This window comes from Bombina bombina, chromosome 3 (genome assembly GCF_027579735.1).
Source record: "Bombina bombina isolate aBomBom1 chromosome 3, aBomBom1.pri, whole genome shotgun sequence".
Lineage (NCBI taxonomy): Eukaryota > Metazoa > Chordata > Amphibia > Anura > Bombinatoridae > Bombina > Bombina bombina.
Genome location: NC_069501.1, coordinates 512,264,002 through 512,290,253, shown reverse-complemented (window position 1 = coordinate 512,290,253; position 26,252 = coordinate 512,264,002). Strand labels below are relative to the sequence as shown.

General features: G+C 41.1%; 1 protein-coding gene across 2 annotated transcripts in view; it reads left to right on the top strand.

Moving 5' to 3' along the window:
* Positions 1-26,252, top strand: part of KIF21B (kinesin family member 21B) — a 513,509-nt gene that overhangs the window by 392,059 nt on the left and 95,198 nt on the right. For both annotated transcript variants that reach the window (XM_053706916.1, XM_053706915.1), the window contains exons 30-31: positions 17,051-17,231; positions 17,321-17,485. In XM_053706916.1, coding sequence (XP_053562891.1) covers positions 17,051-17,231; positions 17,321-17,485 — 346 coding nt within the window. The remainder of the gene's footprint in view (positions 1-17,050; positions 17,232-17,320; positions 17,486-26,252) is intronic.

Here is a 26,252-nt window from a genome sequence, read left to right as displayed (position 1 = left end):
AATTCATGCTCTTAAATTGGCTAACTCTTTTACTTTAGACGCCACTTTGCAATTGGCTAGATTAGCGGCAAAAAATTCGGGGTTTGCTATTGTGGCGCGCAGAGCGCTTTGGCTAAAATCTTGGTCAGCGGATGCGTCTTCCAAGAACAAATTGCTTAACATACCTTTCAAGGGGAAAACGCTGTTTGGCCCTGACTTGAAAGAGATTATTTCAGATATCACTGGGGGTAAGGGCCACGCCCTTCCTCAGGATAGGTCTTTCAAGGCTAAAAATAAACCAAATTTTCGTCCCTTTCGCAGAAACGGACCAGCCCCAAGTTCTACATCCTCTAAGCAAGAGGGTAATACTTCTCAAACCAAGCCAGCCTGGAGGCCAATGCAAGGCTGGAACAAAGGTAAGCAGGCCAAGAAACCTGCCACTGCTACCAAGACAGCATGAGATGTTGGCCCCCGATCTGGGACCGGATCTGGTGGGGGGCAGACTTTCTCTCTTCGCTCAGGCTTGGGCAAGAGATGTTCTGGATCCTTGGGCGCTAGAAATAGTCTCCCAAGGTTATCTTCTGGAATTCAAGGAGCTACCCCCAAGGGGGAGGTTCCACAGGTCTCAATTGTCTTCAGACCACATAAAAAGACAGGCATTCTTACATTGTGTAGAAGACCTGTTAAAAATGGGAGTGATTCATCCTGTTCCATTAGGAGAACAAGGGATGGGATTCTACTCCAATCTGTTCATAGTTCCCAAAAAAGAGGGAACATTCAGACCAATCTTAGATCTCAAGATCCTAAACAAATTTCTCAAGGTTCCATCGTTCAAAATGGAAACCATTCGGACAATTCTTCCTACCATCCAGGAAGGTCAATTCATGACCACGGTGGATTTAAAGGATGCGTATCTACATATTCCTATCCACAAGGAACATCATCGGTTCCTAAGGTTCGCCTTTCTGGACAAGCATTACCAGTTTGTGGCACTTCCATTCGGATTAGCCACTGCTCCAAGAATTTTCACAAAGGTACTAGGGTCCCTTCTAGCGGTGCTAAGACCAAGGGGCATTGCAGTAGTACCTTACTTGGACGACATACTGATTCAAGCGTCGTCTCTACCACAAGCAAAGGCTCATACGGACATTGTCCTGGCCTTTCTCAGATCTCACGGGTGGAAAGTGAACGTAGAAAAAAGTTCTCTATCTCCGTCAACAAGAGTTCCCTTCTTGGGAACAATAATAGACTCCTTAGAAATGAGGATTTTTCTGACAGAGGCCAGAAAATCAAAACTTCTAAGCTCTTGTCAAGTACTTCATTCTGTTCTTCTTCCTTCCATAGCGCAGTGCATGGAAGTAATAGGTTTGATGGTCGCGGCAATGGACATAGTTCCTTTTGCGCGAATTCATCTAAGACCATTACAACTGTGCATGCTCAGTCAGTGGAATGGGGATTATACAGACTTGTCTCCGACGATACAAGTAGATCAGAGGACCAGAGATTCACTCCGTTGGTGGCTGACCCTGGACAACCTGTCACAAGGGATGAGCTTCCGCAGACCAGAGTGGGTCATTGTCACGACCGACGCCAGTCTGGTGGGCTGGGGCGCGGTCTGGGAACCCCTGAAAGCTCAGGGTCTTTGGTCTCGGGAAGAATCTCTTCTCCCGATAAATATTCTGGAACTGAGAGCGATATTCAATGCTCTCAAGGCTTGGCCTCAGCTAGCAAAGGCCAAATTCATACGGTTTCAATCAGACAACATGACGACTGTTGCGTATATCAACCATCAGGGGGGAACAAGGAGTTCCCTGGCGATGGAAGAAGTGACCAAAATAATTCAATGGGCGGAGACTCACTCCTGCCACTTGTCTGCAATCCACATCCCAGGAGTGGAAAATTGGGAAGCGGATTTTCTGAGTCGTCAGACATTTCATCCGGGGGAGTGGGAACTCCATCCGGAAATCTTTGCCCAAATAATTCAATTGTGGGGCATTCCAGACATGGATCTGATGGCGTCTCGTCAGAACTTCAAGGTTCCTTGCTACGGGTCCAGATCCAGGGATCCCAAGGCGACTCTAGTGGATGCACTAGTAGCACCTTGGAGCTTCAACCTAGCTTATGTGTTCCCACCGTTTCCTCTCATTCCCAGGCTGGTAGCCAGGATCAAACAGGAGAGGGTATCGGTGATCTTGATAGCTCCTGCGTGGCCACGCAGGACTTGGTATGCAGATCTGGTGAATATGTCATCGGCTCCACCATGGAGGCTACCTTTGAGACAGGACCTTCTTGTTCAAGGTCCGTTCGAACATCCGAATCTGGCCTCACTCCAACTGACTGCTTGGAGATTGAACGCTTGATTTTATCAAAGCGAGGGTTCTCAGATTTTGTCATTGATACTCTTGTTCAGGCCAGAAAGCATGTAACTAGAAAAATCTACCATAAAATATGGAAAAAATATATCTGTTGGTGTGAATCTAAAGGATTCCCATGGAACAAGATAAAAATTCCTAAGATTCTATCCTTTCTTCAAGAAGGTTTGGAGAAAGGATTATCTGCAAGTTCTTTGAAGGGACAGATTTCTGCTTTATCTGTTTTACTTCACAAAAAGCTGGCAGCTGTGCCAGATGTTCAAGCTTTTGTTCAGGCTCTGGTTAGAATCAAGCCTGTTTACAAACCTTTGACTCCTCCTTGGAGTCTTAATTTAGTTCTTTCAGTTCTTCAGGGGGTTCCGTTTGAACCCCTACATTCCGTTGATATCAAGTTATTATCTTGGAAAGTTTTGTTTTTGGTTGCAATTTCTTCTGCTAGAAGAGTTTCAGAGTTATCTGCTCTGCAGTGTTCTCCTCCTTATCTGGTGTTCCATGCAGATAAGGTGGTTTTGCGTACTAAACCTGGTTTTCTTCCGAAAGTTGTTTCTAACAAAAATATTAACCAGGAGATAGTCGTGCCTTCTTTGTGTCCGAATCCAGTTTCAAAGAAGGAACGTTTGTTGCACAATTTGGATGTAGTTCGTGCTCTAAAATTCTATTTAGAGGCTACAAAGGATTTCAGACAAACATCTTCCTTGTTTGTTGTTTATTCTGGTAAAAGGAGAGGTCAAAAAGCAACTTCTACCTCTCTCTCTTTTTGGCTTAAAAGCATCATCAGATTGGCTTATGAGACTGCCGGACGACAGCCTCCTGAAAGAATCACAGCTCATTCCACTAGGGCCGTGGCTTCCACATGGGCCTTCAAGAACGAGGCTTCTGTTGATCAGATATGTAAGGCAGCGACTTGGTCTTCACTGCACACTTTTACTAAATTTTACAAATTTGATACTTTTGCTTCTTCTGAGGCTATTTTTGGGAGAAAGGTTTTGCAAGCCGTGGTGCCTTCCATCTAGGTGACCTGATTTGCTCCCTCCCATCATCCGTGTCCTAAAGCTTTGGTATTGGTTCCCACAAGTAAGGATGACGCCGTGGACCGGACACACCTATGTTGGAGAAAACAGAATTTATGTTTACCTGATAAATTACTTTCTCCAACGGTGTGTCCGGTCCACGGCCCGCCCTGGTTTTTTAATCAGGTCTGATGATTTATTTTCTCTAACTACAGTCACCACGGTATCATATGATTTCTCCTATGCAAATATTCCTCCTTTACGTCGGTCGAATGACTGGGGAAGGCGGAGCCTAGGAGGGATCATGTGACCAGCTTTGCTGGGCTCTTTGCCATTTCCTGTTGGGGAAGAGAATATCCCACAAGTAAGGATGACGCCGTGGACCGGACACACCGTTGGAGAAAGTAATTTATCAGGTAAACATAAATTCTGTTTTTATTTATGTTTCAGATCTGATTGTGTCTCAGGAATCTGTCTGGGTAAACTGATTGTGTTTTTGTGTGATTATGTTAACTAGACTGGCCAACATCAGATTGTCTGAGTAAACTTTCTTCCCCAGTTAATTAATTTGATATGCTAATCTGTTTTACCTATGAATAGACAATTGTTAGAGGTTTGATGTATTGTTCATATGTTTGCTTTACTGTTTAACCAATGCCCTCTGTAACTTGAAGCCATGGTGTATAAATATGTGTGCTGCTTCTAAATAAAGTATTCATTTTTGTGTTCAGAAAGAGATTTTTCTGTTTTACCCTCAAGACGGAGCTTGGTCTCGTCCTTGGGGGGATTTACTGTATGCTGTTAGAGACTGATTGCCAGGAGGGTAAGCCGCTGATGTGCTTTCGCTGTTCAGCTGCTAGCAGCTATTCGTGAGGTTCCGGTTCAGGAGTTTGGTGTTCTGCGGTAGCTACCTGTGCCTCTGTAAGGGAAGATCTACTAAATGGCGGTTTAACCCTTTTATGCTTGGGGGTGCCGTAACAATTGGTGGCAAGTGGCGGGATCGTTCCCACAGCCAGAAGGACTACAGGAGACACCATTCATTGGATTTACAAGTTGGAGGCAACACATGTCCCAGTACAGCGCCCCTAAAAGCAACAGAATGGAACCAGCAGGGTTATACAAGGAGGAGGACCTGGATGGCCGGGATGCATTAATAAAAGGCATCTGGTACCAGGCCCTGGATAATGTACAATACCAGCGGGGTGAGAGTCTTCCCAGTGAAGAGCAGCGGTTGCAGAAGCAAGTGGCCCTGCGGATGCCCTTCCTGGGAGAGCAGCCCCTGGAGGAATGGGTGAAGGAACTAGAGCACCGGGTATGGCAGGAGCTATGGCTGGAGGATGCCTACCAGGCGCTCTGGTGGTATATTGCACAGTATATACCCTGGACAGCCGAGCATGACAAACCAGAGGGAGAGGAGTTTGATGGTCCTGGCTTGTTATGGGAGTCCTTTGCAGAGCCTGACTTCGGGAGCCCTGCGCAGACCAGACTTCAGGACATTTTCCACGAGAGGGAGGCTAGGCATAACGGGGATGACCCCCATGAGGTAGAGCAAGACCTGGCTCACCTAGCAATCCTGGAGTGGGAACTGGAGCAGGACTACCGAGATCTCTTCCACTCCATTGGGAAGGCTCAGCAGGACAGCCAGGTGACAGACCCAGATCCAGACCCGTTCAGCTGGGAAGATATTGTGGAGATTTACTGGGAAGGACCCCAGATGGCCAGTGGAGATGGAACCGAGGTCTCGCCACTGGTCCTGCAGGGAATTTTGAGCCCAGTCTCCATTCACCAGCAGCAGGCTGAGTTACAGGGGGCAGAGACAGTCGGTTCAGCCCCCATCAGCGGTGTGATATGCAGGGAATTGAGAGCCCAGTCTCCATTCCCCAGCGGCAGGCTGAGTTACAGGGGGCAGAGACAGTCGGTTCTGCCCCCATCAGCATAGTGATATGCAGGGAATTGGGAGCCCAGTCTCCATTCCCCAGCGGCAGGCTGAGTTACAGGGGGCAGAGACAGTCAGTTCAGCCCCCCATCAGTGGAGTGATATGCAGGGAATTGGGAGCCCAGTCCCTATTCCTCAGCGGCTGGAAGTATGTATGGGAAGGGAGGTTGTTACCCCCTCTCCCCAGCAGCGGCTTGACGCACCAGGGGGAGACAGTAAGCCCCACAACCGTGCAGATGGGACCGTGGTCTCTGCACTTATAGCACAGGGGGTAGGGACAGTCGGCTCCCACCAGGCTACTTTCCTGGTAGTGCTGGCACCCGGGCAGATTACAGCTGGTCTCTGCCCACCTCGCAACCCACCAATTCAGCATACCAGTCCCCCACACAACTGTGGTGAGGCACCTGGGCATGGACAAGTTTTCCCCGTACTCAGGTGTAGTAACCATTTATTGTGGGTGGGCTGTACTACTAATTGTGTTTTATGGGTGGGTTGCTGGACTAACCAGGGCACTGACCGGCAGGAGGTCAGATACCCTGTTAGTCTGTTTGGAAAAGGGGAGAGATGTGACGTGAGTCACCAAGATATGAGGGCCTGTTATGGAACATTCTTTGGGCTGGAGGTACATGGGCTTAAGGATACCCAGAGACTGCATGGAAATGTGGAATTTTATATGCTGGGCACCCCATGTACGTTCATAACTCTGTCTTATGTCCATGTCACCCTATATCCATAAATACAGGATGGGTACATTGTGTGAGTGCACCTTGTGGGAGCAATTGTGACTCTATAAACCAAGTGGGCATAAAGGACTTTATAGCTAATAAGAACTGTTCTTATATTCTGTAATAAGATGTATTTTATTTACGTTTCAGATCTGATTGTGTCTCAGGAGTCTGTCTGGGTAAACTGATTGTGTTTTTGTGTGATTATGTTAACTAGACTGGCCAACATCAGATTGTCTGAGTAAACTTTCTTCCCCAGTTAATTAACTTGATATGCTAATCTGTTTTACCTATGAATAGACCATTGTTAGAAGTTTGATGTATTGTTCATATGTTTGCTTTACTGTTTAACCAATGCCCTCTGTAACCTGAAGCCAGGGTGTATAAATATGTGTGCTGCTTCTAAATAAAGTATTCATTTTTGTGTTCAGAAAGAGATTTTTCTGTTTTACCCTCAAGACAGAGCTTGGTCTTGTCCTTGGGTGGGGGATTTACTGTATGCTGTTAGAGACTGATTGCCAGGAGGGTAAGCTGCTGGGGTGCTTTCGCCGTTCAGCTGCTAGCAGCTATTCGTGAGGTTCCGGTTCTGGAGTTTGGTGTTCTGCGGTAGCTACCTGTGCCTCTGTAAGGGAAGATCTACTAAATGTCGGTTTAACCATTTTATGCTTGGGGGTGCCATAACACATAGGCATTATGATTGATGGGTCTATAGACCGCACCTCCACAGAACATGCAAATATTTATGTTAGGTATGTTTTTGAAAGAGAAATAAAAGAAGATTTTTTGGACACAATTGCACTTGAAAGTACTGCAGCCTTAGATTATTTCAAAGGATTGACTGCATTTCTGGATGCAATGCATTTAGAGTACAGAGGTACATCCTGGATTGCTGGCTTAGGAACAGATGGTGCTGCAAGCATGGTAGGCCATAAGTCTGGGTTGGCCATTCAGATGAGACATCTGCCCAAAGATCATTAGTATCCACTGTGTGGCTCATCGACTGCAGCTTGTTATTTTGGATGTCTGCAAAGAGGTGCCTTATTTAAAATCATTTGACAAAGTTGTCCGGATAGTTTTTAAATATTACCATGGCTCCGCCAAACGCCTACACCAGGTGCAAGAAACTGCAACTTCTTAAACTTAAAGATATTCACACAGTTCGCTGGCTATGTTGCAAAGTTGATGCTTTACGTGCTTTACAGCAGAATTGAAAAACTGTGGTTACACATTTTGAGCATATTTCAGCTGAAAGATCTCTAGATTCTGCAAGAGTAAAGGGTATATTGAAAGAACTAAAGCAACTGAAGTTTGTGATACTGCTACATTTCTTGCTTGATTTTTATGGGAAACATAAACCTCTGTGTGAGGGCCTTCAGAAGAAAGAACTCATGATCTGCCACATAAAATTAAAGATAGAACATTCAATTGACATTATTCAAAGTTTGTGAGAAGAAACGGGAAAGTGTGAGCTTGTTCTATTAACTAAACTTACAGCTGAAGGAAAACTACATTAGGTGCAAGTGACAAAACCTAGAATGTGGCGAAAAAGAATTTCAGGACATACGCCTTTCTGTTTTGGTAAAAGCAGAAACATATTTATTTAAAAGACTTTCCTCAGTTTCCTCAGATGTAGTTCAGTCTTTAACTATATTTGACAGCTTATCCTGGCCAGAGAAGGCACAGATCCTCAAATATGGAGTGAAGGAGTTACACATAGTTGGGAAGCACCTCTATAATGACTTTGATGACAAGATGGACATTTTAGAAACTGAGTGGGCTACAATGAAGCTTTCTGTTCAAGAAAGAAACTTTGAAAAAAATTAACCAGCAGAAAGAGAAGTTTCCTACACTACTCCCCCTGATAAACTTCTATGCTGTATTACCACCTACAACTGCTTCATGTGAACATGGCTTCAGTTTCCAGAACCGCATAAAGACTGTGTACCGAACTTCAATGACTATAGAGACTCTGGATGACCTATTAATGATTGCTGTCAATGGCCCATCAATTAATTATTTTAATCCAAGCTGAGCCATTTATAAGTGGTATTTCACTTCAGATAAAGTTCGCTACACAGGGCTTGCGTCTACAACACAATAGCCAATAACTGCTGTTAAATCTTGTTTCATCATGCTGCCATACCAGTTCAAAGTTAAATTGTCTTTAAGTTTTGTGTTAAATCTTGTTTCTTCTTCATGATGCCATAACAGCTCAAAGTGAAAATCTCTAGGTTTTGTGTTAAATCTTGTTCTTTCTTCATGCTAAGTTTTGTAAGTTTAATTGTGAGCAGATAAACTTCTTTTTTGAATACTTAATTTAATAGCTGCCTTTTTTCATCTAGCTGTTGTCTTCCTCAGAAACCAAAGTTGACGTTACTGTTATTTTTTTCTTTTGTTAATGTATTATTCTATGTATGTAATTTTTTGTTAAGTTATCAAATAATATAAAAGTAAAGTTACTGCACTGGCTAAACATATGAAAGGAAGGGTTGAAGTAGTGGGCGTGATGTGGGTATGCAGTGGGCGGGTGAGTGGGCATGGCCTGGGTATGCAGTGGGCAGGTGATGGGTGGGATCAGAAGTGGCGAGTAACATTTTGTGCCTGGCTAGTATCTTAGGACCTGAAATTTTGAGCCCTGGCTCAGTGTATGGAGGTAATTGGTCTCATGATGTCCAGGATATCATTTCCTTTGCCAGGTTCCAATCATTCGGATCTGTCTCAACAGATCTCTCTGGACAGCCGGTCGAGAGAATCGCTCTCTTGGTGGCTCTGTCCAGATCATCTGTCCCGAGGGACATCCTTCTTAAGACCATCCTGGGAGATTGTGACTACGGACGCAAGTCTATCTGGATGGGGAGCTGTTTTGTGGTGCCAGGAAGGCACAGGGCCTGTGGTCTCAGGAGGAACGCTCCCTCCCTATCAACATTCTAGAACTTAGAGCAATCTTCAATGCTCTGAAGGCTTGGCCCCTTCTAGGTTCGTCCCAGTTTATCAGATTCCAATCAGACAATATAACCTTGGTGGCTTACATCAACCATCAGGGGGGAACGAGAAGCTCCCTAGCAATGAGGGAGGTATCTCAAATTCTAGAGTGGGCAGAGGTCCACGGCTGTTCACTGTCAGTGATCCACATTCCGGGTGTGGACAACTGGGAGCGCACTTTCTCAGCAGACAATCCTTTCATCCGGGGGAATGGTCTCTTCATCCCAAAGTGTTTGCGGAGATTGGCATCAAGTGGGGGATGCCAGAGATAGATCTCATGGCGTCTCGTCTCAATACCAAGCACCCAGATATGGGTCGAGGTCCAGGGATCCTCAGGTGGAGCTGATAGATGCATTAACATTGCCTTGGAGGTTCAGTCTAATTTACCTTTTTCCGCCGTTACCACTTCTTCCTTGTGTAGTGGCCCGCATCAAACAGGAGCAGGCATCAGTGCTTACTGATTGCTCCATCATGGCCGCAAAGGATGTGGTCGTGGATCTGGTGAGGATGTCATAATCTTCTCCGTGGAAGTTACCTTGTCGCAGGGATCTGCTGGAACAAAGTCCCTTTGTTCATCAAAATCTAGATTATCTGAGGCTGGAGATCGAATGCTTAGTCATAGCCAAGAGAGGTTTTTCTGAGAGAGTGAGTGATACTCTCATTCAAGCTCGTAAGCCGGTTACTTGTCGCATCTATTATAAGGTGTGGAGAACCTACTTATTCTGGTGTGAAGAGCGTGGATTTTCCTGGCATAAAGTTAAGGTTGCTAGGATCCTATCGTTTCTCCAGGATGGACTGGAGAAGGGCCTTTCTGCCAGTTCTCTGAGGGAACAGATTTCGGCCCTATCTGTTTTACTGCACAAGAGGCTCTCCGTGCTTCCTGATGTACAGTCCTTTGTTAAGGCTCTGATTAGGATCAGACCTGTTTTTAGATCTAAGGCTCCTCCTTGGAGTCTAAATCTTGTTCTTAAGGTTTTGCAATGGGCTCCATTTGAGCCTATGCATGAGATTGACATTAAATTGTTGTCCTGGAAGGTTCTTTTTTTCTACTGGCTATTGCTTCTGCACGCAGAGTATCTGAGATTGCTGCGTTGCAATGTGAGCCTCCTTATCTGGTGTTCCATTCGGATAAGGCTGTCCTACATACTAAGTTAGGGTTCCTGCCTAAAGTCATGTCAGACCGCAACATCAATCAAGAGATTGTGGTTCCTTCCTTGTGTCCAAATGCTTCTTCTGCGAAGGAACGTCTGCTTCATAATCTGGATGTGGTTCGCACCTTGAAGTTCTACCTTCAGGCTACTAAGGATTTTAGACAGACTTCATTCTTGTTCATTATCTATTCCGGGAAGCGTAAGGGACAGAAGGTCTCTTCAACTTCCTTAACTTTTTTGTTAAGGAGTGTTATCCGCTTGGCTTATGAGACAGTGAGACATAAACCTCCTCAGAGGATTACAACTCATTCTACTAGAGCAGTGGCTTCCTCTTGGGCCTTTAAGAACGATGCCTCTATGGATCAGATTTGTAAGGCAGCTACCTGGTCCTCCTTACATACTTTTTCTAAATTTTACAAGTGCGATGTTTTTGCTTCGGCTGAAGCATCTTTCGGGAGAAAGGTTTTGCAGGCTGTGGTGCCATCAGATTAGGGTCCACCATTCTTTTTGTCCCTCCCGTTATCATTCAGTGTCCTCTAGAGCTTGGGTATAAGTTTCCCAACAGTAAGGAATGATGCAGTGGACTCTCCTTATATTAAGAAGGAAAACATAAATTATGCATACCAGATATTTTTATTTCCTTCTGTATAAGGAGAGTCCACGGCCCCCGCCCGTATTCTCCGATGGGCGGCCCTCTAAATTATATTTTTCTTCTGGCACCATTTATAAATATTTAATTTTGATATTTCTCCTACTGTTCCTTGTTCCCTCGGCAGAATGACTGGGGGATGGGGGAAGTGGGAGAGGTATTTAAGCCTTTGGCTGGGGTGTCTTTGCCTCCTCCTGGTGGCCAGGTTCAGTATTTCCCAACAGTAAAGAATGATGCCGTGGACGCGACTTATACAGAAGGAAATGAAATTATCTGGTAAGCATAATTTATGTTTTTTGACACTACTATTTTTCTGGGTGCTAGCTTTTGTTTAAGAGTGGGGGCTCTTCTAAATACTACTCTCGGGTTCTTTGATAAATTGCCCTTAAGGTAGGTATCTTTTAGAATGATAGGCTAATGTTTGTGTAATATTTGTCTAATTAGTTTATGCTCAGAATTAAATTGTGTGATGAACGAAGGGTGGTATGTTTTCTCATCTTCCAGTTTAGAATCAGACTTCTGAGTATTTTTTAAAATCCTGTCTCTATCTAAATCTCTAGCTTTCATATAGCTATCATTACTGAGGTTGCATGGATAATCTTTCTCCCTGAATCTATAAGTGGTTGCTAGAAAAGTGTAAGAAATTATTACAATCCACACTCTTAAAATAGGTGGAAGACAACACATTACCTCTGGCCTCCCACTCTAAAATGACATCCAAAAACTCAATTCTCTAGGACTGTATATTGTGTGTGAAAGATAGACCTATCTCATTATGATTCAAACTGCTAACAAACTGTATGGCTGTGTCCATAGGACCGCACCAAATAAATACAACGGCCATAAAATATCAGGTTGTCCCTCCAGTCTGGCTGATAAATATATTTCTCTTCAAAAACACCCATGAAGAGATTAGCAAATCTTGACCTGTAATTAAAACTCGTCCAAGTATTGAAAATAATTGTGGGACAAAATAAATGTGATAAGTTTCAGATGGCAGTTATATATGAATAAAGTAAATTGACCACATATTTTTATAAATGAAGATCTTTATATTCAAACAATCTATCAGTTAGACTATTAATACCTGTGAATATGGGCCTTCCTGGGGGTTTCATGCGATCCTTATGGATCTTGGGGAAATGGTAATAAAACAGGACGTTCGGATGATCTGGGAACAAGTTTAATTTTTCTTTTTTGTTTAAAATCCCTTTGAGGCAACCTTGTTCTATAATTCCTTTCAGGGATTTACTGAAGATCTCAGTGGGGTCTCCCCTAAGCTTTTTGTAATATTTATGATCTTGGGGGATTCTATTAGCTTCCCCTACATAGTCCTCATAGTTTTGTAACACTATTCCTCCTCCCTTATCCGCCTGGCGAATTACCAGTCTAGGGTTATTGGTCAGATTGTTTAGAGCTCTTTTCTCATTAGGCCATAGAGTGCTATGTTGACTTTTGTTATGATCCTCCAATACAAATTGCTGGAAAACATCTATGGATGAGGGGAGTGCCAAAGGAGTATGTATTATTTCTTCAAATAGATAATTAAATATGTCGTTCACATCAGTATAAATAACCTGTTCCAAATTTCTAGTATGGGCGACCCTTCCAATTTATATTTCTTTAACTGTTTAGCCACAAAAAATCTCTATAGAGATAATTTTCTTGTGAAAGCAATAAAATCCACATATAAATTAAATAGGTTGGGTTGATTATGGGGACAGTAAGACAAACCTCTAACCAAAAGACAAAATATGCAAAGAAAAATTAAAAATCCCCTCTTTTAGTTTCTGTAATTTTGTGTTTGGAGGGTTTTTCCTCTCCGTCTTCTTCTTCGTTTGGGAAGGATCTTTTTTTGTTGTTTTTTGGGGGGGTTGTATCTGGTCCAGAGAGGGGCCAGAGGTCTGTCTCCTAAAAAAAAAAAGGTTTGCTCTGGGGGGCAATGTTTGCTCTGGGGGGGAAGCCGTGATTGGAGGAAGCCGGATTCGTCATTGCTGACGTATGAAGAGGCTTGCGACGGGCAGGGGAAGCACTGGAGCGGCTTTCAAGAATTAAAGGTAAGTATTTTAACAAAACGAGTGAAATGTAAAGTTTGATGAATGAAAGTGCCCCTGTTTTTAATAGGATTTTTGAAAACCGGGCACACATTCGTCAAACTTTACATTCACTTTAAACTGGATCTCTCAAAAAGTCCTAATTCTCTGAAATTCACAATCATAGAGACAATACAAAACAAAACTAGGGGTCAGAGCAGGGAAGCCAGATTAGCACTCAGAGAAGTATTCTGGATCCACAGACTCAAAACGAGAATGCCACAGGGACTCAACTCGGAGTTTGACGTTATCAATCATTGGCAGCATTAAGTGAATGAAATGCTAGCCCCTTTGTACAGGGAGTGCAGAATTATTAGGCAAATGAGTATTTTGACCACATCATCCTCTTTATGCATGTTGTCTTACTCCAAGCTGTATAGGCTTGAAAGCCTACTACCAATTAAGCATATTAGGTGATGTGCATCTCTGTAATGAGAAGAGGTGTGGTCTAATGACATCAACACCCTATATCAGGTGTGCATAATTATTAGGCAACTTCCTTTCCTTTGGCAAAATGGGTCAAAAGAAGGACTTGACAGGCTCAGAAAAGTCAAAAATAGTGAGATATCTTGCAGAGGGATGAGGCACTCTTAAAATTGCAAAGCTTCTGAAGCGTGATCCTCGAACATTCAAGCGTTTCATTCAAAATAGTCAACAGGGTCGCAAGAAGCGTGTGGAAAAACCAAGGCGCAAAATAACTGCCCATGAACTGAGAAAAGTCAAGCGTGCAGCTGCCAAGATGCCACTTGCCACCAGTTTGGCCATATTTCAGAGCTGCAACATCACTGGAGTGCCCAAAAGCACAAGGTGTGCAATACTCAGAGACATGGCCAAGGTAAGAAAGGCTGAAAGACGACCACCACTGAACAAGACACACAAGCTGAAACGTCAAGACTGGGCCAAGAAATATCTCAAGACTGATTTTTCTAAGGTTTTATGGACTGATGAAATGAGAGTGAGTCTTGATGGGCCGGATAGATGGGCCCGTGGCTGGATTGGTAAAGGGCAGAGAGCTCCAGTCCGACTCAGACGCCAGCAAGGTGGAGGTGGAGTACTGGTTTGGGCTGGTATCATCAAAGATGAGCTTGTGGGGCCTTTTCAGGTTGAGGATGGAGTCAAGCTCAACTCCCAGTCCTACTGCCAGTTTCTGGAAGACACCTTCTTCAAGCAGTGGTACAGGAAGAAGTCTGCATCCTTCAAGAAAAACATGATTTTCATGCAGGACAATGCTCCATCACAACCGTCCAAGTACTCCACAGCGTGGCTGGCAAGAAAGGGTATAAAAGAAGAAAATCTAATGACATGGCCTCCTTGTTCACCTGATCTGAACCCCATTGAGAACCTGTGGTCCATCATCAAATGTGAGATTTACAAGGAGGGAAAACAGTACACCTCTCTGAACAGTGTCTGGGAGGCTGTGGTTGCTGCTGCACGCAATGTTGATGGTGAACAGATCAAAACACTGACAGAATCCATGGATGGCAGGCTTTTGAGTGTCCTTGCAAAGAAAGGTGGCTATATTGGTCACTGATTTGTTTTTGTTTTGTTTTTGAATGTCAGAAATGTATATTTGTGAATGTTGAGATGTTATATTGGTTTCACTGGTAAAAATAAATAATTGAAATGGATATATATTTGTTTTTTGTTAAGTTGCCTAATAAGTATGCACAGTAATAGTCACCTGCACACACAGTTATCCCCCTAAAATAGCTATAACTAAAAACAAACTAAAAAGTACTTCCAAAACTATTCAGCTTTGATATTAACGAGTTTTTTGGGTTCATTGAGAACATGGTTGTTGTTCAATAATAAAATTAATCCTCAAAAATACAACTTGCCTAATAATTCTGCACTCCCTGTATGTGTAGGATCTCAGTACTTAGTGCTTTTCCCTCTTTTGTAACAATTTGCAACAATCAGCAACAAAGTAAATTTGTTCATTTTATAATCTGTATATAATCATTAGTATTCAGATTGACATCTCTGTAACAATAACTCTCTTTTTAAACCAGTATAATGATCACTTTGACACAGACATATCCATTAATCCACAAATTTAGAGCGTTCAAGGAGCACAAAAAATGTCATACTATGAATTTAAAGTTGTAACAGATGAAATTCCACCTAAGAGTCTTAGGCTGAATTTGAGCTCAGTGAGTTAGATTAGTACTCAAATGGAAACACATAAGGAAATAAAAACGCTAATTGAGAGTAATCAGCAAATAGACAGTGTTTTTCCTTAAGATTATGTTTTTCTTTAATATTGTGTTTCTTTTTAACATTGTATGTCACACAATCACAGTTTTTTTCAAATATGTCTTCCAGCTCTATGTAAGTTTAGATTATCACACGCAAATGGAGAAGGATGACGGTATACTACATATATTGAATCAACCCATTAACACACTAGGTCAATCTAGAGTGTAGAAAAGGTGATACAGTAAGAGCTAATTATTTTTGGCATATATGCTAGATACTAGATATTAGATTAACATTACAGTAGAAAAGGTGATACAGTAAGAGCTAATTATTTTTGGCATATATGCTAGATACTAGATATTAGATTAACATTACAGTAGAAAAGGTGATACAGTAAGAGCTAATTATTTTCGGCATATATGCTAGATACTAGATAATGAGATCACCCCACTCACACGGATCTCAGTGTGACATACAGAGTAGGGGTGTCTTGTATAGGAGTGTATAGGTAATAAAACTTGCAGAATATGATAGCAAATCAAAATGGGAGTTTAAAGTTATTTTATTCAATTAGAATACAATTGGTATTTTAAATACTCTTGGGCTATGGCAGAACCCTAAACTATGATTACGGCTAATGCCGAAATGCGTTAGATGGATCTGCCATATACCCTCACAATTTTGGCATATTTACTTTTCTGTTTTTAATGTTGTGGTTTTTTTTTTTAAATAAACTGAATTTTTAACTTCGGACCAAGCCTGGTGCTCCTGCTTGCTGTCGCTGTTTCTCAATATTAACTTAGGGGGTGTTAGGTAAGGGGGCTTAGGGATTAGATTAGTTATTTGCATTGTGGGAGTATGGTGGTTTATGGGTTAATTAGGTAGAATATGTTGTGGGGGTTGGCAGTTTAGGGGTTAATAGTATTAATAGGTAGATTGCGTTGTGGGGGTTGGCAAATTAGGGGTTAATTGGGTAATTAGATACTTTGCGATGCGGGGGGATGGCGGATTAGGGGTTAATCACTTTATTAGGTACTTTGCATTGTGGAGGGATGGCGGATTAGGGGTAAATACATTTATTAGGTACTTTGCAATGTGGGGATTGGCGGATTAGGGGTTAATCACTTTTATTATTAGTTGAATGTGGGGGATGGCGGCTATAGGGGTTTTGATATATCAGATTTATTTTTGGGAGGCGGTGTGGGGGGATGGCGGCTATAGGGGTTTTGATATATCAGATTTATTTTTGGGAGGCGGTGTGGGGGGATGGCGGATATAGGGGTTTTGATGTATCAGGTCTATTTTTGGGAGGCGGTTTAGACTTTTACAGGCGATTTAAACTTTTTTTGTTTTTTACTTATGTGCCGGCAGTTCATATACTGCTGTAAGTCACTGGCGACTCCAGAAATGTGTATTTTCACAGATTTCTGAACATCGCCAGTTTATCCGACTTACGGCAATATATGATCTGCCGGCGCCATATATGTTATTCACCCGATGTGCAAGGTGAACTTACGAGCAGCGTAGGTTTCAGCAGTTGCGCTTAAACCTACGCCGCATATGTAATCTCGCCCTTCATTTTTTGTTCAAGGCATTTCTTTTGATTAATTGATTACTGTTTTTTTTTATTTACCCAATTCAAGTGTAAGAAAACCTTATTTTCATTTTACATATAATTTGAGTGTTTTTACTAATAATGACTGATAAATAAAGTTTTCACATTGTAAAATCGAATCATTTGGAAATAGTCTTATTGGGATAAGGAGAACATAGAAAAAATTGTAAGTAGTTGTGTAGAGTACAATTTGCAGGGCGGTATTGGGTATAGCAAAAGCAAACTGAAATGTTAGATATTAGAGTAGGAAATTATGCAATACGGGAAAGTGAGAGCATTATGTATGATCACAAGTAAAGTGCATAGCTTTCTCTTTTTGTCTCCCATATGTTGTATTAGATCGCACCTGCAAGCTGTGGAATCTGGTAACAGGTCAGGAAATTGGGTCTCTGCGTGGACATCCCCATAATGTTGTGTCATTGAAGCACTGTTCCCAATCTGGTCTAGTGCTGTCTGCATCAGCGTCTTTTGTGCGTGTCTGGGACATCAGGGATCCTGCCCGCTGTGTGCGCACACTACTGTGAGTGCTGAACATATGGATTCATTCATTTATTGCAAAGACTTGTATGACTGCATCACTGATAAATTATGCTGTTTTTTATCTTTTAGGTCATCTGGTCAGGTAGTGTCTGGCGATGCTTGTTCTGGAATGGGTCTACGTGGCACGAGCACTACACAAGGAGAGCTGCAAATTAATCAGATTGCTCTAAACCCTGAAGGCACAATCTTGTATACAGCTGCTGGCAATGCAGTAAGAGCTTGGGAGCTAAGCAGGTTTGTAATTTAAATAAGTAGTTGTAGTAAGAAACAATTAGTCAAATTATATGAAAAATATAATCTGACTATAAATAAAATTTGAGAGCATAATAACTATTAGACTTGTGCGCGGCAGAAAAATTTGTTTCAGTTCGTTTCGGACCGATTCGGATTTGTTAAAATTTCTTTTTCGGATCGATTCAAATTCGGATCGATTCGAATGTATTCGTTTCGGATTCATTCGAATTCAAATAAATTTGGATGTATTCAGTTCGGATTCGATTTGTAAATTTGGAAGTTCGTTATGTGTTAGGTGGAATGTGCTGTGTATTAGACTAGTATGATGTGTAACCCATCAGATTAGGTGTAACCCATCTGAATCAAAATAAGTACCAACCTCACAGGTACCAGCTACACAATATGCACAGAGCTAGCAGAGGTATATAACCCAATATACAGTACATAATACTAGTGTAATACACAGCACATCCCACCTAAGTACCAACCTTACAGGTTCCAGCTACACAACATGCACAGAGCTAGCAGAGGTATATAACCTAATATACAGTACATAATACTAGTGTAATACACAGCACATCCCACCTAAATACCAACCTCACAGGTACCAGCTACACAACATGCACAGAGCTAGCAGAGGTATATAACCTAATATACAGTACATAATACTAGTGTAATACACAGCACATGCCACCTAAATACCAACCTCACAGGTACCAGCTACACAACATGCACAGAGCTAGCAGAGGTATATAACCTAATATACAGTACATAATACTAGTGTAATACACAGCACATCCCACCTAAGTACCAACCTTACAGATACCAGCTACATAATGTGCCCTGCTCAGAGCTAGCAGAGGGATATAACCTAATATACTGTACAATACTAGTGTAATTGTGATTAGTCCATGGCCATACGAATGTAACAAATAAATCCGAACTTATTCGGATTTATTCCTTACAAATGCATTCGGATTAGTTTAGTTTCGTTGCTAGGGTAATTCGGAAATTCAAATCGATCCGAAGCTCTGAATTTTACAAATTTGTCCGAATTTTGATTCGTAACAAAACGAAACGGACATGTCTAATAACTATGTTCCATAGGAAATAGTTATTTCATAAAGATAGATTAAAAGGGTTATCTTGGGCATTCAGTAGTAATGTTAGATAAAAAATAATTATCTGCATACTCTAGTAGCACCATTGAAATCTTACTTTTAAAAGAGAGCAGAAAGAAAACCAAAATACACAATTATTCACTCCTTTGGCTTTAGATCCTCTACATAGACTTTGTCCAGTTTGTGGAAAGCATATTTGGAGGGTCATAACCTCCCTTCAAATACTGTGCTGCTTTACTTTTTTTCAAATTTTAGTTTTTTAATTTTAGTTTTACAATTTAAGTTTGTCACCATTTAGGGTTGCACATACCGTGTGTATAAAGACAAACAAGGCATTGCATAGAACATTGCTGTACAAAACAGGATAACGTATAAAAACATCATATGAGATAAAAGGGCATTTGGAGCACTTTAAAAAAATTAACCTTAACCTGTCCGCTAAAAGGTGGCGGACAGGTTAAAGGGACAGTAAACACCAGAATTTTTGTTGTTTAACCCCTTAATGACAACTGACGTACCAGGTACGTCATGCATTAACAAGCAGTTAATGACAATGGACGTACCTGGTACGTCAGTTGTCTAACAGAGTGCTGGAAGCGATCACAAATGCTTCCAGCAGCTCTGAGGGTATTGCAGTGATGCCTCGATATGGAGGCATCCTGAAATACCATTTTACAAGCCCCCGATGCAGAGAGAGCCACTCTGTGGCCCTCTCTGCACCGGTAGCGATAGTGCCGGGTGTGAGGGTGCGCGTGCACGATGCGCGCGCGTGCACGATGCGCGCGTGTGCACGTGAGCATACATGTGCGCGTGCACGCGCGTGCACGTGCGTACGTGCGCACGCGTGCACGTGCACCCATTAGCCACACTGACACCAATGAATGAGGGCAGAAAGGGGGAAAAAAGGGATTTTTTTTTTTTTAAATATAAAAGGATCTGGGAGGGGGTGGGGGTGGGGGTATTGTGGGGGGCTGCTACACTACAGAAATAGTTTTTTTAAGTAAAAATAAAATAAAAATACTTTTTGGGGCCAAACTGGGTACTGGCAGAAAGCTGCCAGTACCCAAGATGGTGGTAATTAGGGAGGGGAGAGGGTTAGAGAGCTGGAGGGGGGGTCAGGGAGGTTGGGGCTAAGGCAGGGGTCCATCACAGCTAAAATACTTTATTATTTTTATTTAAAAAAAAAAACAACCTCTTTTATTTAGTACTGGCAGACTTTCTGCCAGTACTTAAGATGGCGGGAACAATTGTGGGGTGGGGGAGGGAAGAGAGCTGTTTGGGAGGGATCAGGGGGTGGGATGTGTCAGGTGGGAGGCTGATCTCTAAAATTAACCCTGCAAGCTCCCTACAAGCTACCTAATTTAACCCCTTCACTGCTGGGCATAATTAACGTGTGGTGCGCAGCAGCATTTAGCGGCCTTCTAATTACCAAAAAGCAACGCCAAAGCCATATAAGTCTGCTATTTCTGAACAAAGGGGATCCCAGAGAAGCTTTTACAACAATTTCTGCCATAATTGCACAAGCTGTTTGTAAATAATTTCAGTGAGAAACCTAAAATTGTGAAAAATGTTAAGTTTTTTTTTTTATTTGCTCGCATTTGGCGGTGAAATGGTAGCATAAAATATACCAAAATGGGCCTAGATCAATACTTGGGGTTGTCTACTACACTACACTAAAGCTAAAATTAACCCTACAAGCTCCCTACAAGCTCCCTAATTAACCCCTTCACTCCTGGGCATAAAACACGTGTGGGGCGCAGCAGCATTTAGCGGCCTTCTAATTACCAAAAAGCAACCCAAAAGCCATATAAGTCTGCTATTTCTGAAAAAAGGGGATCCCAGAGAAGCATTTACAACCATTTGTGCCATAATTGCACAAGCTGTTTGTAAATAATTTCAGTGGGAAACCTAAAGTTTGTGACAAATTTTGTGAAAAAGTGAACTTTTTTTTTTTTTATCGCATTTGGCGGTGAAATGGTGGCATGAAATATACCAAAATGGGCCTAGATCAATACTTTGGGTTGTCTTCTAAAAAAAAATATATACATGTCAAGGGATATTCAGGTATTCCTGACAGATATCAGGGTTCCAATGTAACTAGCGCTAATTTTGAAAAAAAGTGGTTTGGAAATAGCGAAGTGCTACTTGTATTTATTGCCCCATAAATTGCAAAAAAAGCAAAGAACATGTAAACATTGGGTATTTCTAAACTCAGGACAAAATTTAGAAACTATTTAGCATGGGTGTTTCTTGGTGATTGTAGATGTGTAACATATTTTGGGGGTCAAAGTTAGAAAAAGTGTGTTTTTTTCCATTTTTTCCTCATATTTTATTATTTTTTTTTTAGTAAATTATAAGACATGATGAAAATAATGGTATCTTTAGAAAGTCCATTTAATGGCGAGAAAAACGGTATATAATATGTGTGGGTACAGTAAATGAGTAAGAGGGAAATTACAGCTAAACACAAACACTGCAGAAATGTAAAAATAGCCATTGTCATTAAGGGTAAGAAAATTGAAAAATGGTCCGGTCATTAAGGGGTTAAAAAGGTAGATAATCCCTTTATTACCCATTCCCCAATTTTGCATAACCAACACACTTATAATAATATACCTTTTACCTCTGTGATTACATTGTATCTATGCCTATGCAAACTGCCCCCTTATTTCAGTTGTTTTGACAGACTTGCATTTTTAGCCAATCAGTGCTGACTCCTAGGAGCTTCACGTGCCTGAGCTCAATGTTATCTATATGAAACACATGAACTAACGCCCTCTAGTGGTGAAAAACTGTCAAAATGCTTTCAGATTAGAGGCAGTCTTCAAGGTCTAAGAAATTAACACATGAACCTCCTAGATTTAGCTTTCAATTAAGAATACCAAAAGAGCAAAGCAAAAATGGTAATAAAAGTAAATTGGAAAGTTGTTTAAAATTAGAAGCCCTATTTAAATCATGAAAGATTTTTTTTCACTTTACTGTCCCTTTAAGAAGCAGCGGTCTTACGACTGCTCCTTCTTAAACGAAAGGCGTCTGAAGCAGCATCCGCTGCTTAATAAATACTGAACTCACGGTCATGAATGTCAGTTTAAATTATGGGAAAAGTGGGTAGAATAAATAATGAATGTATACTGCACAATAAAAAAAAATCTAAATTTTTAAATACTTAAAGGGACAGTAAAGTAAAAAAAATATTTCATGATGTAAATAGGGCATGCAATTTTAAACAACTTTCCAATTTACTTTTATTACCAATTTTGCTTTGTTCTCTTGGTATTCTTAATTGAAAGCTAAATCTAGGAGGTTCATGTGTTAATTTCTTAGACCTTGAAGACTGCCTCTAACCTGAAAGCATTTTGACAGTTTTTCACCACTAGAGGGCGTTAGTTCATGTGTTTCATATAGATAACATTGAGCTCAGGCACGTGAAGCTCCTAGGAGTCAGCACTGATTGGCTAAAAATGCAAGTCTGTCAAAAGAACTGAAATAAGGGGGCAGTGTGCAGAGGCATAGATACAAGGTAATCACAGAGGTAAAAAGTATATTATTATAACTGTGTTGGCTATGCAAAATTGGGGAATGGGTAATAAAGGGATTATCTACCTTTTTAAACAACAAAAATTCTGGTGTTTACTGTCCCTTTAATGACTAATTAATTTATTTTGACTAGACTATCCCTTTAAGTAGTACAATCTGTTATATTCAGGCTTTACAAATACAAGTCACCATTAAACTTAAAAATGTCCCTGTTGCTTAGTAAATGTCCCTAAGGTTTATTGGGAAATTTATAGGAATTTATAGGGAATGTTGTGCTATCCTTCTTTCTCTCTTCCTATTTGCTGCATGCACCAGTGTAGCCAGTTGTAATTTCCCTCTAGCTCCCTTCCTTTTGCTTTAGATTCCTGCAGGTATAGCTGTCACAGGAAGACTGTACACAGATCACATGCTGGTTATGAAGCAGTTAAGGGGGTAATCATGGGGTTAAATGACTGCTGCAAGCATTTTATGAAATATACACAAAAGAGAGGCGCACAAATGTGTGTATCGGATTGATTGATGTCAGCAACACTACTGATGTTTTGTACACAGGGTACTCACACTTTGGCGAAGCACACCAATGTGCTTGTGGAAGCAGGCTGGCAATCAGAGCTGACCAGCTGGCTCTCTCTGGCTCTCTTCGATATACAGCGGCCCTCCAGGAGGTAAACTGTTTGGTAGTGGTTTGCTTGTATTAATTCTCCAGGCTCAAGTTTTGCTTAAAACAAACTTAAAACTTTTATTGCATAATTTCACAAGCAAAATAGTTGTACAGGTTTAAAATTGCTACGCGTTTCTCGGCTCTCCCGGCCGTTTCATCAGGCATATTAAAATACATTTAAAACCGGCTTTTTATTGCCGCCACTACCAAACAATTGAAAGTGCACACCCCTAGCTCAGGTGGTGTGTTGATAGACCAATCACATAGTTTTATTTCGGATGGGTAAGTACACACCTCTGTTTGTTACGTGTGTTAAACATTACAATAACCAATATCTGTTTATGCCTAAAGCTCTCCTATACTCAACAAGGGCATATACATTATAGGTAATATGATAGTAATATTATTGATAACACAGGATAACCACCTATATCAAAAGAACTCACAAATATAACTCCGAGGGTGTGTTGATAGACCAATCACATGACTGTATTTCAATGGAATAAGCACACACCTCCATTTTTTCCGTGTGTTAGACACAAATCTGTCTATAACAATAGTACTCCTATATCAAATCAGGGGGTGTGTGATATCAGTACCATGATGGTCATTTTATATAAGCATTTTATACTGCTTTCTGATAACCATTGATTATGCAAACCTTCGGCTAGATTACGAGTTTTGTGGTAAGCTGAAAAAGCAGCGTTAACAGGTCCTAACGCTGCTTTTTCACTACCGCTGGTATTACGAGTCTTGAAGGTTTAGGGGCACCGCACACTTTTTTGGCCTTACCGCAAAATGACTTATGTAAACTTCGTAAAGTCTTTTTTCTATGGGACTTCCATAGCGTCGGTATTACGAGTCTGTCCTGGGAGGCCAAAAAGTGAGCGGTACAACCTACCCCGTCAAGAGTCCTACCGCATTTAAAAGTCAGTAGTTAAGAGTTTTATCGTACAACGCCGTAACATAAAACTCATAACTAAAGTGCAAAAAAGTAAACTAACACCCATAAACTACCTATTAACCCCTAAACCAAGGCCCACCCGCATCGCAAACCCTAAAATAATTTTTTTTAACCCCTAATCTGCTGCTCCGGACACCCCCACCACCTACATTATATTTATGAACCCCTAATCTGCTGCCCCCAACATCGCCAACAACTACATTATATTTATTAACCCCTAATCTGCCGCCCCAACGTCACCGCCACTATACTAAATGTATTAGCCCCTAAACCTAAGTCTAACCCTAACACCCCCTAACTTAAATATAATTACAATAAATCTAAATAAATATTAATAGTATTACCTAAATAATTCCTATTTAAAACGAAATAGTTACCTATAAAATAAACCCTAAGCTAGCTACAGTATAAATAATAGTTACAATGTAGCTAGCTTAGGGTTTATTTTTATTTTACAGCCAAGTTTGTATTTATTTTAATTAGGTAGAACAGTTACTAAATAGTTATTAACTATTTGATAACTACCTAGCTAAAAAAAATACAAAAGTACCTGTAAAATAAAACCTAACCTAAGTTACAATAACACCTAACACTACACTATAATTAAATAAATTAACTAAATTAACAACTATTAAATACATTTAATTAAATTAGCTAAAGTACAAAAAAGGAAACACTAAATTACAGAAAATAATAAACAAATTACAAGATATTAAAACTAATTACACCTAATCTAATAGCCCTATCAAAATAAAAAAAAGTCCCCCCAAAATTAAAAAAAACCCTAGCCTAAATTAAACAATCAATAGCCCTTAAAGGGGCCTTTTGCGGGGCATTGCTCCAAAGTAATCAGCTCTTTTACCTGTAAAAAAATACAAACAACCCCCCAACAGTAAAACCCACCACCCACACAAACAACCCCCCAAATAAAATACTATCTAAAAAAAACTAAACTCCCCATTGCCCTGAAAAGGGCATTTGGATGGGCATTGCCCTTAAAAGGGCAGTTAGCTCTTTTGCGGCCCAAACCCTAACCTAAAAATAAAAACCACCCAATACACCCTTAAAAAAACCTAACAGTAACCCCCTGAAGATCGACTTACAGTTCTGAAGAACGGACATCCATCCTCAAGGAAGCAGCAGAAGTCTTTATCCAAAGGGGCCGAAGTCCTCAACAAAGCCGGGAGAAGTCTTCATCCAAGCCGGGCGAAGTGGTCCTCCAGACGGGCAGAAGTCTTCATCCAGACGGCATCTTCTATCTTCATCCATCCGACGCGGAGCGGCTCCATCTTCAAGACATCCGACGCAGAGCATCCTCTTCTTCTGACGACTACCCGACGAATGAAGGTTCCTTTAAGTGACGTCATCCAAGATGGCGTCCCTTAGATTCCAATTGGCTGATAGAATTCTATCAGCCAATCGGAATTAAGGTAGAAAAAATCCTATTGGCTGATGCAATCAGCCAATAGGATTGAAGTTCAATCCTATTGGCTGATCCAATCAGCCAATAGGATTGAGCTCGCATTCTTTTGGCTGATTGGAACAGCCAATAAAAAAATACAAAATCATACAAAATCGATAAATTTAGCTTTCAGAATTACCTATAGATTTGAATAATTTTATTATATGATGGTGACATTTGGGAGATTCTTGTACATAATTTTGGTAAAAGTTAATAAAGAAACGGAATCATGCTGCGGTTACGGAATCATTGTGCATGTTCATAAATGAGTGTATTTTTGTAACTCTTCCTACTGGCTTAACATAATGGGCCAGATTACAAGTGGATCGCTAAATATCGCTTTCAAGATATGTGCGCTGGTGTTACAAGTTATTGCTAGGAAGTATTGTGCTCACGAGAGCACGCTAGGAAGCATTGTGCTCAGAGACGGCATCAGAACCTCACACAGCGAAGGGGGTAAGTAGCACAGTGATGGCAGCAGTTTGTAAATATATATGCATATATTTGTTTGTAAATTAATATGTACATATTTATTTACTGGGAACACACAGTTTGCATAGACAGCAATGTAAAGGCACTTTTCAGTGTTGTTTTTTTCTCACACCAAACTCTAACTTTAGCCCCAGAATACTGCCTAGTGCAATTGTTTTAAAAAAAAATTTAAAATGCTACTTTGTTGTTTTTAAATTTAAAACGATAATGCCCTCTATTTTGAGGGCATTTGGGGCACTGTAAAAAAATTAACCAGAGATCGGATCTCTGGTTAATTTTTGGAGTGCTAATTGCTCCCCCGAGCTCGTAAGTGATTTTGTAATAGCTAGTTAATTATCGCGTGATAATTTAGCGCTCCACTTGTAATCTAGCCCAATATGTTTTATGGCAGGTGGGCACCTGAAAGGGAGAAAAAAATGTGTCATGAAGAGAGCAGGTTAAAGGGACAGTCTACACCAGAATTGCTATTGTTTAAAAGATAGATAATCCCTTTATGTCATGCCACTCTAGCCGTTGCTAGGGGTGCGGCG